We start from the raw sequence: 16,835 nt of genomic DNA, 5'->3' as shown, positions 1-16,835 counted from the left end.
TATTGCAACCATATCTCAAAACACTCCCCACCTTTTTTTGGTAGATACCCACAGATTCATTGGTTTAAACCTACATGAGCAAGTGTTTGTGATGGAACTGTCTTTTTGTTATGTACCTTTTAACACCAAGAGCTCCATTATCTACTAGCTAAACCTGATTATTAGGGCTTTTAGGAAGGAGACAGTTCTTTTGGCCAAATTGAAATTATAAAATTTTGAACTGTGCTGATAAAACTCTGCATACAAAATGACAGACCAGTAAAAAGGTGTTTTACTTCACTGGTGACCGAGGAATGAATTGACGGTGGTAGCTTTCTAGACAGCTCAGAAATTGCAGCATCTAATGAGTCTCTTCAAGACCAGAACTGGATACTTTAAGTACTCAGTCATTACTATAGTCAGAAAGTACAAAACTTTCCTGCCAACAAAACTAACGTTTTCCAAGTGTTTCTGAAGTGGTTGGTGCCACCACCCTGACTGTCCTAGAATGATCCTAGGAGGCATTAGCAGCCCCTGGATGGTTGCTGAGTATTTTTTTTTTTCTGTGAAGAGGTTGATAGACAATAAGTTTGGGAACCTCTGAAAATGAAGGCTCTAAACTTTGCATTTCTCTTTATTATTTTCTCTTTGTTACTTTTTTATAGATTATTTTAAAAAGTTTTATTTTCAGACTTTGTTGGAGGGGTTATTTAGGGGTCATTTTCCTTTTGTCTTTCTGATTTTTATTTCTAGTTTAATTTCATCGTGGTCATAGAACATATTTTGTATGACTTTAGTACCTTTAAATACATTGGTATTTATTTTATGACCCAGAAAATCATGTCTTGATCCCTACTAGGAGATTCACCCAAGGCTGGAATTCCATCTAAGGGTGTATTACTTTCTCCTTTATCCAGTATCCGTTTAAACAGTTACCTTAAATTCGTTTCTTAATAATATTTCTAGTCATTTTGTATGGACACAATATGAAATATATTAAGCTTAAAGGGTGGATTTTCCTGGAGACATTTCACTATATATCCTAGACTACAGTCCTCAGGCCGGGTTAGTCTTTCTAACCCCAACAGTGTCCTGATTCAGTTACTTCTTTTTGGGTCATGACTAGATTTGTTCCATGATTGTGCTCTTAACTCACTATATTTCTTATGGCACATGGCCTGTCCCTTTTTGATGCCAAGGTAGCTTCCGGCTTGCTCTGGGTCCATCCAAGTCCTTCGTCGGGAACTTCCTTTTGGGGTGCAAGGAAGTAAGGACAACTGAGATTTAAGTCAAATAAAAATGACGGAAGCCCAATTTGACTATTATTCGGAGTCAATTAACTCCCATGTTACAAAAGCATAGCATTAACTGTCTTCCTTTGTCTATACAAAACGGACATTTCACTAAAATAAACCATGCGAAGGATGTAAAGGAAAGAAAAGCAGTATTTCAATTATGTACTCAAAATCCAGAGCCCTCAAAAGAATTTGACTTTACAAGTTACAGGATCTGGTTTGGGTCATATATGTAATTAATAAATAGGTGAAGAGGAGCACAAAGGAGAGGTTAAAAATAAACACAGAGAATTAGGAGGACCTGATGGAATAGGGTGTTCTATGGAGCATTGTGGTGGGACCTACGCTCTCTGGAGGTGTGGGGGTGTGAAAGGACAGATCAATGTTACTTCTTAAAATGCTAAGATCTATAATCCAATACCCATGCCCCAAAAACTTAATTCCAGATGCAGTGAATTCTAGCTCTGATCAGCTGAAGGTTACTCTTCTCTTTACATTCTCAAATTTACAGTTATCTGATGCATTGTATTCAATAGCTTGTTCAAAATTTTTGCTCTCAGTAAGAATCAGTTAGGACATATGCCACCCCAAATCTTACATATTTGCCTTCTCTGTTTCTGTCTATGTGGCCTTTTTCCCCTTCCATTTTTCTCTACTCTTGATTATCAAAGATACCATGTTGTAGAAATGAAGACAAAGCATTTAAAAAGAGTTATGTCTGTTTGTGAGTGTGTGCATATGTGTGTATGTGTTTGTGTATGTGCATGTGTGCATGCATGCATGTCTATTTAGGAGGGGAAGGAATATGTATTATTCTTCATGTAACTATTCAGCCCCCACTTATTTTTACCTGTAAACCTAAAGCAGTTCTAAAAATGAAACCTATGAGTTTTTTTTAAAGGCAGGTAAGTGGTAAATATGTTTTTAATTTTTGCTTATATAAAAATACATAAAACATTAAGAATATATAAAGTTTACCTTATACTTATAGATCTCATACACGTATCATATTTGTTTGTAATTACTCATTTTATTACTATTAAAAATTTTTAAAAGTGGCAGTTCTGTGAAAGCGAAAACTGTCAGAGTCATTTGGAACCAATTTCTGTCATAACATTTCCTCATCTTCATTACCTCTCTTTCCCACCTGGTGACTTCCTTGAGTCCTTTCTCGGCATCTGTTTTACTGTCTTCTACACCAGGTTTCCTTTGGCTTCTTTCCATGTGCTCACTTCTGATTAGCCCTCCTTAGATCTGTATGCCTTAACTTTCCTCATTTTCATTTCATTTTCATTGGGGGCTCTAATACATCTTAGTTCTTCTAACTCTGTTGATCTTTCTTTTGCCCAATATAATGGCCTAAATCTGAAGTCCAACCATTTTAGAAAGTAAACTGCTTATAAATGGAAAAGACCATATGTTTTCCTGCTTTCTCATTCTCCACTGTACTCTGGTGTCTTGTTTATTCTTTAATGGCTTTGTTTCAAGGCTGTGAAGACATTTATTGAATAATTGAGGGTAGTAGAGAGGGATTTGACCATGGAACAGCTTATTTTGGTTTATTGTTAATATCTTTGGCCACACCAGGTGGTGCTCAGGAGTTATTCCTAGCCCCATGTTTGAGGGTCATTTCTGTCAGTGCCAGGGAACATGCAGTACTGGGAATCATATTTGGGTCTCCTGCATACAAAACATGGATGCTGGGGGCCAGAGACATAGTACAGCAGGTAAGACACTTGCCTGGCATGTGTGTGACTAGGTTAGCTCTCTGGTACTTCATATTGTCCCCCAAGAAATCTCCAGAAGTGAGCCCTCAGCACAGAGCCAAGAGTAAACATAGTCAGATGAGGACAAAAAAATTAAAAAAATAACAACAACAACAATAATCTCATGCACTCAGCTCTTTGAGGTATTTCTCCAGTCTGAGCACAGAACGTTTTAAACCCTAAAATTTAATGCTTTATGGAATTTACTTAACCGTCACTAAGAATGTTGCCTTTTGTCTTACACCTTTATGAAAAGTTATGGTCAAGGAATTAGGTTAATGTCTTTAGATCTAAAACGTGGCTGTACTGGACATCATAAAGAAATCAGATTATAAAGAGGAGATTACAAAACGAATTGGGCCTTGTGAAAGAAATATACCTAGAAGTTTTTATTTGGGATGGGGACTGGGAGGTGGACCACACCCGTCGCACTCAGGGCTTTCTTTTGGCTTTGCCTCAGGAGATTGGGGGACCATATGGGGTGCCAGAGATCGAACCTACATATATAGGGCAAGTACCTTACCTGCTGTACTATTGTTCCAGCTCTTAGAAATTATTTTATATTTTATTTTAAAATTTTATTTATTTTAGTTTAAGATAGTGCTAAAATTTATGGTGTTCATATATAAACTTACTACTCACACCCACCATCAAAGTCCCCATGACACTCTGCCACTTACATCTTTCTAGAAGTTATTTTTTTAAAGTATTTTTCTATTAGTAAAAGTTGGGGAAGAGGTACTGAATATCCCCAAATTCCTATTTGAATAGTGAGGATAGTCCATCTACCATTGAATTTTTTCTTACTATGTAGTATTCTAATAATTTGGTTGAAAATGTTTTTCTGGAATATCTTTTCTTTTAAGTTGATTTAATGACTTTATTGTATGTATGGAAAGACCAACCTGCCTCACACATGTATTTATGCTTGGTATCCTTTTACATTTAACTCTTTATTAAGACAATAAACCTTTAAGTGATGTTTTATGTTTTATAAGTAATTTTTATTTGTTGCAAATATTTGAATTTAATTTTTTTCTTTTTGAAATAAATACATTAGGGAGAAATGTTTTTATTTTTAAAAGAAAGCCTGAATATGCTGTGTATTACATAGTGAAGTGTGGTATTTTTGGGGTATACGATTATAGTGTAGAAAACATAATTTGAAGTATATGTTATGGCAATGAAATATCTCTCATATTCATTTTTTTTGGCTAAAAACAAAATGAATACAATTTAATTTTGCAATGTTTACTTATGTTTTTGTTTGTTAATGTTGTTAACTTACACAGAAGGGATGTCTGTCAGATATTAAATGATTTAAGCTTTTATTGGATTATTTGGAAAGACTGGGCCTCAAGCTATATAGTTTGATTACTTGTGAGATGAATGGCCTTGAATTGTTATCCATGAAGTAATTTTCTCTTAAAACTAAAAGCATCTGCATCATTTTTTTCTAAAATATATTGTATTTGTAACTCAGAAGAGATTTTGAAACAAACCAAATTCCTGAAAAGGAACTTGAAGTCTGCAGTTTTACCAACCAACAATTGAATAGTCTGCTTATTATTACTACTAAGTAATCGGGAAAGAGCTTCTTCGAACAATGAGATGTGGATATAACCCATTTCCTTTAAGGCAATGCTGACTATTGGTAGTTATACTCCAAGTGAACTGATAGGTTTCTCCTTAATAATTTCAATTATTTGTAAGCAAGATATATATGGATATATATGGATATGGATATATATCTTGCTTAGATATAAAAATATACATACATAAGAATCTCATTTTAAGTTAATCCCATATAATTCTTCAAAATTTGTATGGACTGGAAATTATAATAATGTAACATCAAATCCCTAACTATGTGTAAACTTTTTTCTCTACTCTCTAAATGAATTTTTTCATTCTGTTTTCCAGCAGTCCTATGAGGTGTGCTTGTCTCCTTTAGAGATTAGAGAACTGAGGTTGAGTGACTAAGCATCACTAAGTAGAGTAGTAATTGTTCCAATTATATATTAAATGTATTATGTATTAAAATATATATTTTATGAAGTAGAGTAAATGTTTTTTTATCTTCTAATAAATACTACTATGATGTTTGATAATCTGTTCTTACTAATGGCTGAGATTTATGGAGTGCTTATTCTGGGCTTTTCAATGTGTCAGTGCTTTTCATATTTTATCTCCTGTAATTCTCAAGGTAACCCCATGAGATACTGATCTTATTCCTATTTTATGGGAGAGAAAATACACTAGTATGTATAATTCAACTTGAAAGTAGTGAAGTTAAGGTTGGAGTCCTGGCAGTCATGACTATCACTCTTGCCACTCATCAGGCATACTTGCCCATCAGACTGCACTGCTCAGTATACTTGATTTTACTAAGGCATAAGTCAAATTTGCAAAAGTCTGAGTGGCAGCCAGTTCCTACTATTTCAAATTCTGAGTGCTGGTACATGAGTTAGAGAAGTACTTTGAAAATACTTAATTTATAAAGATTCCACATTAACTTTTAAGTAAGCATCTTGAGTGTGTAAATACAAGTTATCCCTTATCTCTGCTATAAAAGTCCCATCTTTTGTCCTAGGAAAATAGCAGCCAAGATAAGTTAACACTTTTTATTCTGGCTTTGAGAGACATTTGAAACATTAAGTGAGGTTTTTCAGTGGAAGAGCCGTATCAATAGCTTTTCAGTTGTTTTTTTTTAAAGTTAAGCTCAGATTTTATTGTTCTTTAAAGCAAATATCTAGATAACATATTTTTATTAAAATTTCTCTTTAAAGTACAAATATACTTTGAGTTGTCTACTAGGCTTCAGTATTTGTACTTGTAATTTAAAGATAATTGTACTTTTATGGTAAAGGATATATTTGCTTCCTCTTGCATTATACTTATCAAGTGGTACTTTACCTACAGGTCGCATGTATTTAAAGTTCTTCACTTAGAGCCTGAGACACTGAGAAAAGTTAGCACATCCTACTATGCAACAGGGATTCAGCTCTTCCATATCTCTTTCCCTGTTACTCAATAACGGAATTGAATTTTTTCTGTTTCTCTTAGGTTGTTAAGTACATTTCTCTGAAAACTATTTCACCTTATATTCTTTTTTTTCTTACAAAAATATTTCCTTTCTTTGGAAGTTATTCAGTTTTGCATGATGCCTCTTCTCAGTTCTGCTTTACTTGTCTGTGTGATTGTGCCACTTTTCACTTTCTTTTTCTCACTAGAACTTAGAAGCATTAAACACATCTCTGTAAATAAGATAGAAATAAACTTTCTATGTGATATGCAATATTTGACAATTTTACCTCAAAGACACAGTTATCTGAAGGAAATAATCGTTTTATGTTTACAATAGTCCAGAAAAATGGTGCTTCAGATCTCTGAGCACCTAAATATTTCTCCTCTGAAAATAAAGGCACAAGGTAGCAAATAATGTGTGTCAGTAAGAGAAAGTAAGTGTCAGTAAGGGAAATATATGCAGGAAACACACAAAAAGTTTTGAGGTATAAATGCAAGTGAATGAGTTTGAAAATGTGGCTCAAGTGAGTGTATTTGTTAATCAGCATTCAGTTTTGAACAGTGAGATGTATCTCAATGGGACATGTTTCTCACAGTTGCAAACAAACATTACTAATAAAGTCTTTTAAAGAAGGCATAGGAAATGAGTTTTTTGTAATTTTTGTTCCTAAGATTCAGTAGTTGCACAGAACCAGCCTGCTAACTTTTATAACCTGATTAGATATACTTGTTTGTAGCAGTTGCCTGCTTGTTCAAGTACTCACCTTTTTTTTTTTTTAAAAAAAAAAGTAGACTTCTATCACTTATCACTTATGAGTCAAGTATACCTTTGCTTATATAAATGTAAATAATGTTCTTTTTTAAAGTTTGCATCAATTTTATTTTGACACAAGTCATAATAACAATACAAAAGGAGGCAACTCAATGTTTCAAGTGAAAAATTTTATTGATTTGTTTTTGGCCACACCCAGTGCTGCTTAGGGCATACTTCTGGCTCTGTGCTCAGGGATCATTCTTGGCAGGCTTGGGAAACCTTTTCGGGTGCCAGGGATTGAATCCAGGTTGGCCACTTGCAAGAAAAGCGTCCTACCTACTCCGGGCGTCAAATGATAAAATAATTTTGTTTTATCCAGTGAGAACCTATGCAAGATCCTTGTAGCTAGGTTTAGAATATCTATCTCTTTGAACAAGATCACATGTTTTTTGAATCCACTGTGGTATTGTTAGTATGTTTCTTAAGACATAGTGCAGATCTGCTATGATCTTTAAATGTTAATGTTCTTTTCTTATCACTTTACTGTGTAGATACCCTTCATGAGACCCAACTCTGCCACAGCTCATCCTCGGAGGCAATCCTGGAAACCTCTTTTATAAGTGTGGTTTTAAAAGTGTGGATTACACTCTCAATAGAATACATAAAGGAGAACAGCTATCTTGTCCTTTTCATAAGCTTATCACTGCAAAAAGTTGCCTTTGCTTGTGAGGTTTGGATAGAACGTAATTGGTTTGTTTCCTGGACTGCGAAGGCAGTTAATTTGCCTGTGTGGATTTTTTTCTATTTTCTTGCACTAATCAGAAGCATTTGATATGCACCTTGTTGAAAATAACTAGATAATGTCTTAAAATATTGTTCCATTAAGTGATGTCATCTTGCTTCTTTGGCATATGTTTCTGGATTTACTGAAGAGTTATGGAAGCCTTTGGGACTAAAAGGAAATGTGCAACTTAGTTTCATTGTTGAACAATACCAATAACAAGAAAGACAATACAATCCTTTAGTGGGCTATTCTTTCATCCAGCTTATTACACATATTCATATATGAAATACTGCATTGGGAAACAACTATAGACTCTTATAGTAAATGTTATTTCTATTAATACTTAGCAAAACTGAAAGACTTGAGAAGCATATGACTTTCTGGTTTTGACTCATTAGTCCTAGTATGAAAGCACTAACCATTTAGCATGAAAATTATACAGCTTTAGATTTTGAGCTCATAAATGAGAGTATATCTATGCTGATCTCTAGATTCTTTAGTAATACCAACATTTATTCAGTCCTTATTGATTCTGTATAAACTTTGTGCGCATTTTCACATAATTTTTCTTGACCTTAAATATGATGTTGTGAAGTAAGGAGGGAGCGACAAAGCTTGTTGGTTGTACTACGTGAAAGTTCAAAGATCTTCATCAACATCTCTATCTTTCCAGAGGTATACAGAATTAAAGTTTGCTCTTCAAGCTTTAATGGTACAGGTTTAAGTCAACAGAAAAATATTCAATATTTCTTCGCTTCATTTTCAACTGATTTAAAAGAGACTTTTTTGCTGAACTCGAAGTGCACATATTCAGTGTTCAGTGTAAATTGTCATTATATCTCTTGGAATTTTCTGATTTATAAACGTGATTTTGGACAGATTTTTAGATATAGTGGCAATTGAAAATAGTTTAAGCTTTAGAAATAGAATAGGCAATGTTGTATCAGAAGGAAGTGTAAATATTAGTTGCTGTATGCTAGTTATAGTAAGAAAAGCATTATTGAAGATGCTAATTAAAAGTAACATGTATATAAAATATGTATAAAAATCTTATAGTATTGAAAAAAATGACCTGTAGCAAAACAACTTATTTTATTTTGCCTTAACAAAGCACTCATTATTTATTACTATATAAGCTTAAGAAAAAGTTGGTAGTCATTACTTTTAAATTCTGATTGATTTTAAGACAAATGACAGATTGGCATTTTTTTAATAGAAAATGGTACTATAATCTGGCGCTGCTTTGTATATGGTAAGAAAATCCTATTGGCCATTTTATTTTAGATTTTTAAAAAGAAATCATTAAGTCTTGTAGTTTTAGTGCTATTATTATTCAAAATATTTCCCAACTTGATTTTAACTCAATTACGTTATCATTATCCTGTGAACTGAAGTGGTGTTTATGCTATCCTATATTGGGTGCTTACTCTTGACCCTCATAATTATAAACTGCTTATTAATTCATGAGCTGGTTGGTCTTTTTAACATGTTTTTTGGAGTAAATTTTGAAGAGTAAATAAAACACATTCTCATGACAATCCCCTGTTACTAAATTTACATGGTGATAGGAAATTAGTTCTTTTCCATTGTTTGTACAGTTGCTGTTCAAAGGAGATGTTAATGTGTACTTAAGAAAATATGCACAAAAATTGTTCCTTTTGCATAGAAATGTAAGAGCTATGACCCTAGAGATACATGATGGCTGACGTGCAGGAGAGAAAGGGAAAGCACTCAAATTCAGAAAGAAAATGATGTCTGTGAAATGGAAAAGAATGGACGTGGTAGCATATAGCAGTGATTTTAAAACTTGCTATGTATCAGAATAATGGGTTGGATTTGTTAAAATGCAGGATTATTGCCTTATCCTCCTTCACTTTACTCTTCTATTCATCTGTGTTCCTGTAGTTTCTGATTCTTGGGTCTAGGATGAGGCTTGAAACTTTGCATTTCCAGCACATTCTAAGTGATACTAGTGCTGCAGGCCGAGGACAGTGCTTTGAAAATGCTTTGTATATAATCTGTTTAAAAGGACCATTTTGTTTTGCTGGACATTGATTGGATGTCATTTTAATGCTCCTTAAAGGACCCTAAAATTTTCAAAACTATGTAAAGCTACATAAGTGTTTAGACATTTTATGTATAACAAATGCAATATAATTTTTTTACTTTTATAAATTCAGTTAAGATTAATTTTATATGCTATGAGTGACAGTGTTATTTTAGATACAGAAACGAGTCAAGGAACAAGCTTTTGACCATAATTCACTTATTCCTGTGTTAAAAAAAAGATTTGAAATCAGTTCTGTTTGATGTTTAGAACAGAATTTAGCTTTACCTTTTGTCATTCTTAAGTTTAGAAATGATGTTTGTTTATCAATGGATTCATGTGTTTCTTGAATGTTTATCTGATTTAAATGTTATTAAAAGTAAATTGCTGACTAATAAATTTAATGAGAGCATTCAAACTGATTATCCTGATTTCCCTGTTTTTACATCCTGTTAATTAGAATACCCTTTTCAACATTCAGTGCTCCTTATTTGATGAAATAACTGTTTTATTTGATTAATAATATGAAGATGTTTTATGTACCTTCACCAAAACTGGTTTCAGAAAAATCGAAAAGACATTTTATAGCATGTTAAACTATTAAAATTTAATATCGTTTGAACACTTATTTTTGACAGTTGAAAAATTGAGACAGACTTAGAGTGGCATTACATAAAAGATAAAATTGTTTTCCTCCTGAGTCAGCATTTTGTAAATTTAAATGATATTATGAATTGTGACTAAGATATTTCTGAAGTGAACATTCTTTGTAAATATTTCTTTACAGTAGTGTAGGTTTCTTTTCCCCAGTACTCACTGAGATTTGCTGCAGGTAGCTGGTAAGATTCATGGCAATTCAGGTGCATAAGAAAATGAAATTGGATGTTCATGCTGTGTTTTGTAAATAAAATAATAATTCCAGCCATTATCTCACTTACCTGATTTACACTGTAAAATCAAGGACTTTCCTATTGATTAGAGCAGAATTAGTTAATTATAAAAAGGGAAACACAGAAGTTGTTTGAGATGAGCACAGCAGGTTGTACTGTTGAAAGATTTCCAAGAGTATGAGCAGATAGAAATCAGTTTATTAAAGAACAAAGTCAAAGTGTTCTCTGTATGGAAATGTAGAGACATTCTCTGATAGCCAGAAGAGATACTTGACCTTATTCTGTATTTTTATTAAATCCTTCATATTTTTTGTTTCGATATTTTTGTTTTAATTAGTGTTTTAATCTGGCTTCTGCTGATGTAGGTAAGAGAATTGATCCCATAATTTAAATGATTATTTATTATTTGGGTTTTGCTAATTATCAAAAGATTTTTCAATTAATATTAATTTTCTTCATTCATACTTGTGATAGGAATAGAAAATAACCCCCTACATACAAAAGCCTTGTTCAACTAAAATGGCACTGAGCTCTTAGACCTGAAGAGCTCTCCAACAAAAACAGGAGCTGACAGTAAACCTATTGGCAGAAAGGTCCCAAGTTCCCTATCTTTTGTGGTGCTGATAACACACAAAGAAGCCTTTAGCACAGGTCTCCTGATCTTCAAGTTAGGGATTTGTCCCCAATTCTGCACTTCCCTGACCACCACCATGACCTTCATAGTAGACCATAAAAGAATGGACAACGAGTGGAAACCCAAATTGAGGGAAAGGAGTTGAGCTTTCCAGAGAAAGACCACCTACAGAATCAGATGTTTCTCTGCCTTTACAGAAGGGAATAAAAAGTAGCTCCTCCGTCCACTGAGGCAGTCTGTCCTGCACAGCTGCCCGTTCCTGCTTCCATTCTCTCTCCTTCCCTCTCAGCAATCTCAGCCGGTAAAAAAAAAAAGGCCTGGTGCGTTTGTAAATTCTGCATTGTGCCTGGGGCCACACTTTCATCTGAAGATTTTTGCACTTTTTATTTTTCTGGTTTTTGGACCATACCCTGTGATGGTAAGAGCTTTACTCTTGTCTCTACACCCCGGGGTCACTCCTGCTGGGAGCCCAGGGCTCCAGTGCTGGGGGCATGGTAACGGGGTCAGCCACATAAAGGCGGCAAGTGCTGTATCCACTGTACTATCGCTCTAGCGCTTTTTTTTGTGTATGTCTCACCACTACTGATTTGTCATTTCCTATGATAAAAGTCTATAGTATCATTAATGAAAAAAAAATTCAAAATCTCTGCATTTTCTTATATCCATGAAATAGAATATTAAAGACATTTTCTATGTTTTTGTTTAGAAAATGTTAATATAGGTTGTTCTGTACTGAAGTCGCAAAATATAAGGAATACTATCACTGTCACTGTCACCCTGTTGCTCATCGATTTGCTTGAGTGGGCACCAGTAACGCCTCCATTGTGAGACTTGTTACTGTTTTTGGCATAAGGAATAAAGATTTCTTTATTGATATTAAATGCTACTGTTCTATCTTTAAAATGCAGAATTTTGTCTAAGGCTGTAATATTGTAAAATCGATTTAACTTATGGCTGCAGTTCTGTATTTCTCCACATGAGAAAGCAATTAAAGTAATTGGCTACTGCAGTGAAAAATATCTGTCACTATTGCTTCATATATTTGTGCACATGTTTAAGCTACTAATGATATTTTATTTAAGTAAATTAAAATAAAACAAGATCAGTTTTTTGATCGTGTGTAAAATTTTTATGTTGACATAATAATGAAAATATTTGCTTTAATCCATATACTCAGGATATTAAATATTAAGTTAATATAACATACCAGTAGTTATAGATCCATTAATAGTATGTATTCCTTTTTAAATTTTATATTAGGAATTTCTCTTATTAACATTTCATCTGACTTTAAATTATTTGCATACGATATCTGTTTGTTTGAGTTAGTTTTAAAAAGTAATTATTTAGGGCAGTCTTGGTAAAATTGCGATCGGAAATTAAGGGAGTCAGACCCTTTGCCACACCATCTTGTACCCTGATTTCTTGGGTACAGGATGAAATGAATCTGTTATTCTTATTTGCTTGCTCAATTTTAGTGAAGTAAACACATGAATATTGTATGGCTCATAGTACATATGAGCATAAATCAATGTCTTCCTCTTCTGTGTGTTGGGTGCTATACATAACCATATGCTAAGAAAGTAAATACATACAGAAGTTTGTTTATTGGTGACTGGTTTTGCTCAGTCTATATGTGAACGATACCACATACAAACACAGCTTATTATTTGTATCTGTATTCATTAAGAATCTGAAGTCTAGAAAATTGCATTTAGTAAGAATATAATTAACATAATCAGATTTCCTCTTATAAATGAAATTCATTTTATCTCATATAAAATGATAATTTTAGAATAGCCTATAATAATGCATACAATATTAGGTGTCTAAAGAATGTGTTTTTAAGAATCAGTTTGAACTTTATTTTTAAAAGTTCATAATGTTTATAAGTTAGTTTTATGTATTAGAATTTTAAGGTAATACCTTCCTATCTAATAATGCTCTATTAGTCTAAAGTCTGTTTTTATTATATAGACATTAGTGTTATTGAGTAAAGTGTACTATGTTAATAATCATGCTTTTATGAATTGGTTGCTTTTGCAAAAGATTTTTAAGACATTTTATTTACTATTTTGATAAATATGTACTATATTATTTGCTGCACTTATGTGTTTTAAAGTTCATAAGAAGTGGAGATAATCCATAAATAATCTTTTTAAATGTTCAACTCTTTCATCTTTTAGATGACAAAACGATAACAGACCTTATGATTACTCTAACATTGGAGTTTTTGAAATAACCTAAATTTGTAATGTAGACAAACCGTATTGGCAAGAAAATTTGCTCAAGTGTACTGTGTGTGTGTGTGCGTGCGTGCGCGTGTGTGCACATGTGTGTATGTGTGTATAATTAATAATTCACTGTCTTAGCCATCTGTATTTGATTTCTAGAATTCTTAATAGTATCTCTGGCTAGGTAATATTTATTACAAATTCTACTCAAGGTCACTTTTATCTTTTCAGATGTTTTTTGTTACCTTCACATAAAGTTACATATGTCTTCAGTTATAATGTGAAAACAACCAATATTTTCCACATAGGGTTAATGTTAGACTTCTATAGAAAAAGTACGTACTTGCTTGTTTATTAACAATTTCAAGTTTGCATTATTTCTTTTTGTGTTTCTTCTCCTGGATTTTGGAAGTACCATAGGGTATATATGCTCTTTTTGTTACTTTGTTTTGGAATTGCAGTTTTTATTTATTGATGAGTAGACTATAACTCTAGAGAATTTCCTTATTTCCCCTTAATTCTGACAAGTAAATTCTGTCTTCCCTTTGAAACCATTACAAATACATTGACCTTCCATATCCAGTCATTCTAAGTGGCATCATTGATGAATCAGTAAGGATTTCATCCTCTACAAATAGCATATATTTTGACATTTCCTTTTAACAAATCTAGTACATAAGCCATTTTTCTCTTCTGCATTCATTCTTGTAATGAAAAATAACTTGATTTTACAGTCAATTGAAATCTGCTACAAATTGAATTCTATGATATTAGTAGATCAAAATTGTTCTCCCCAATTAGCTGAGAATTCATAGTTTTCTAGCTATTTCTTGAATTTGTATGCATACAAATTTCATATACTTGTGTATATGAATGTGTATTACCTTGTATACGAAGTTGACAGAGTACTTATGTAGCTGAAGAATTGACTACATAGGTGAAAGTGACAATAAGTGTGATTTGCCTTTACATCAACTATGGTAGTGTTTGATTTAGTTACATATGAAATAATTTTTAAGTTCACAGCAATTATAAAGTGTGTGGTAATAATACTATTCTTAACTCGTCATTTAGCAAGAGGCCAAAACACTGAAAATCTAAATTAGATACATTGCCTGAATAATTGGTTAGATATACAAACTTTTAGTTAGCCAAATAAATTATAGTTATACCAGAATTAAATCTATGTACTAAGTAGAAATTCACATTTTTATATCTTTTTACTATAAATTTTCACATTCTTACTAAATTTGGTGATCTGGCTACTGAATCCATAGCAAATATCTGGAGGAAATGCTTCTAAGACAGATATACTGACAATGTAAGCTACTAGTGCTTGCTAGTTTTTAAGCAATGAACCTTGAAAACCTATAAAGGTTGAATAAAAGAAATCAAACTTAACAATAGACTAATGGTACTCACACAAAATACAAAGACACATGTGCCGTTAAATATGTAGAACTCATGCTATTAATACTGATGACCCTGACATAAAATAGCTAGAGTAAATTCTGTTTATATTTTCTTTATCAAGCAAAGAATGTGATTCTTTTTAAATTTCCTGAGAAATGACTGAACTATTAGTTTTCCTGCTTTAAAGACTATGCTTTCATCATCCTAGTTATCTCAATCATCATAAACTTGAAAATGTTTATATTCTGGTATGTCTAATGCAATTGAATTCTTAAGTACTGGAAGGTAAATAACTTACAATGAGAAAAAAAAATTGAGTGGATTTAGCTCTGAATGTGGCTAAATGCTAGAGTTTGTATGCTTGAGGCCCTGAGTTTGATCCCCAACACCAGAAAAAAAAAACTGCTTGATTAAATTTTCCCTTAGTCTCTATTTAATATTTGAAGCTAGCCATATATATTCTGTTCTATTTTTAAATGACAGAATAATTCATATTTTGAACATTTTAGCTACTTTTGGGTAGTTTTTATAATATAGCTAGAGTTACTAGTAAACTTTTTTGAACATTTTAGCTACTTTTGAGTAGTTTTTATAATATAGCTAGAGTTATTAGTAGACTTATTGTTTTGTTTTTGAGGGTGTATCTGAATCTAAAAGAAGGGTTGGCAAAATTACTTACGGTTATTTAACACATAAAAATTACAGAGAAAATGCATAAACTTATGAAATATAATTGTTGTTAATTTCTTTGTACCTTATTCAGGTAATTTATTAGCTAAATTACTATTTTTTCTAAAGTTCTTCATTCACAAATATCTTTGGGACATTTTGTATTATAGCATGATTTAAAATTTTTACTGTATTGGAAATATACATTTATTGTATTCATGATGGTTCTAAAAATAATTTGTTGCATTTTGTATTTTTATAACAATATCATTCTCCCAATAACTTTTATCCAGTAAAGTTATTGAAGAGTACGTTTGCACTTTATTCAAGTTTCTGTGTACTGTAAGTTTTCCTCTTTGTTTCCTAGTAGTAGATTTCTTAATTTGCAAAGCTTGAACTCAGTATTAGAAACTACATAAAGTTTTCTGACATTGGTTCAGCAAAAAGTATTTAATTTAAAAACAGCTAAAAATGAATATAATCTATTCTATAAGTTTTATGCATTTTTGTTATTTGTTGTTAAAATTAGATCTTGTAAGTCCAACTAATGAGAGCTTTCTTATAACACTGAAATAATGCAGATCTTTCTTCATTGTCAGCAGGATGAGATTGTCTGAAACGAAGAATAGGTATGATAGTTTTCTTAGATTTTGTACATTATAGGTGGCAAAAACTATCAGAACATTTGTTAATAAATTTTAAATGTTCTTGGAGGTCTTAGAAAAAGCAAATGCTATCAGAGAAAATAATATCTAAATTTTGAGGAAAATTATATTTAAGAAAATAATATTAAATTTTTGGTATGGAATTTATTTGCTCTAGATTGAATTAGCATGCTATAAATAATAGAAAGTATTTACCATCTAGTTTAACTTGGAGAAAGAGCATCATGAAATTTAATTTATATAGATTCAATTACAGTTTTAGTGTACCCTAATAGAATTCCTTAGATTAAAAACAAATTAAAACTATTATTATGTATTGCATTGAATTCATAATCTTAAATTATAGGTATCTAACTAAATGATTTTATGTTACCGGAAGGTCGAATGATTCTTGAAGTTCATATTGAAATTTGTTCATTTTGAACACATGTGACTGCATACATGCATTCTTTGTCATCAACATATTCTGAGGTATATTTTAATAGCAACTTTGTTAATTTTATTGTTTTCCTTATGGCATTTATTTCAGGTTTAGCTTTTTCCAAAACATAAATTTAATAGTCTTGTAAGTCAAATACAGAATTTCAGTATTAAAATTAAAATGTACAAATAATTTACTCTGTGAAAAGTTCTCTTAAATCTTATTTATATACAAACTGTTAATCTGTTTACTCTGCA

The 16,835-nt window shown here is 32.1% G+C and overlaps 1 protein-coding gene across 6 annotated transcripts in view; it reads left to right on the top strand.

Annotated features, from left to right (window-relative positions):
* Positions 1 to 16,835, top strand: part of PHF14 (PHD finger protein 14) — a 189,608-nt gene that overhangs the window by 106,745 nt on the left and 66,028 nt on the right. The window contains exon 17 of one of the 6 annotated variants that reach the window (XM_055118864.1): positions 16,092 to 16,121. The exons of 4 other annotated variants lie outside the window; for them this stretch is intronic. In XM_055118864.1, coding sequence (XP_054974839.1) covers positions 16,092 to 16,121 — 30 coding nt within the window. Of the gene's footprint in view, positions 1 to 7,372; positions 12,291 to 16,091; positions 16,122 to 16,835 lie in introns of those variants that run through there. One more of the 6 variants, XM_004602215.2, reaches the window with a different exon arrangement.

The sequence above is a fragment of the Sorex araneus genome, chromosome 1, assembly GCF_027595985.1.
Source record: "Sorex araneus isolate mSorAra2 chromosome 1, mSorAra2.pri, whole genome shotgun sequence".
In the NCBI taxonomy this organism is placed as follows: Eukaryota; Metazoa; Chordata; class Mammalia; order Eulipotyphla; family Soricidae; genus Sorex; species Sorex araneus.
Note: the sequence above shows the minus strand (reverse complement) of the source record. Positions and strands in the feature narration are given on the sequence as shown.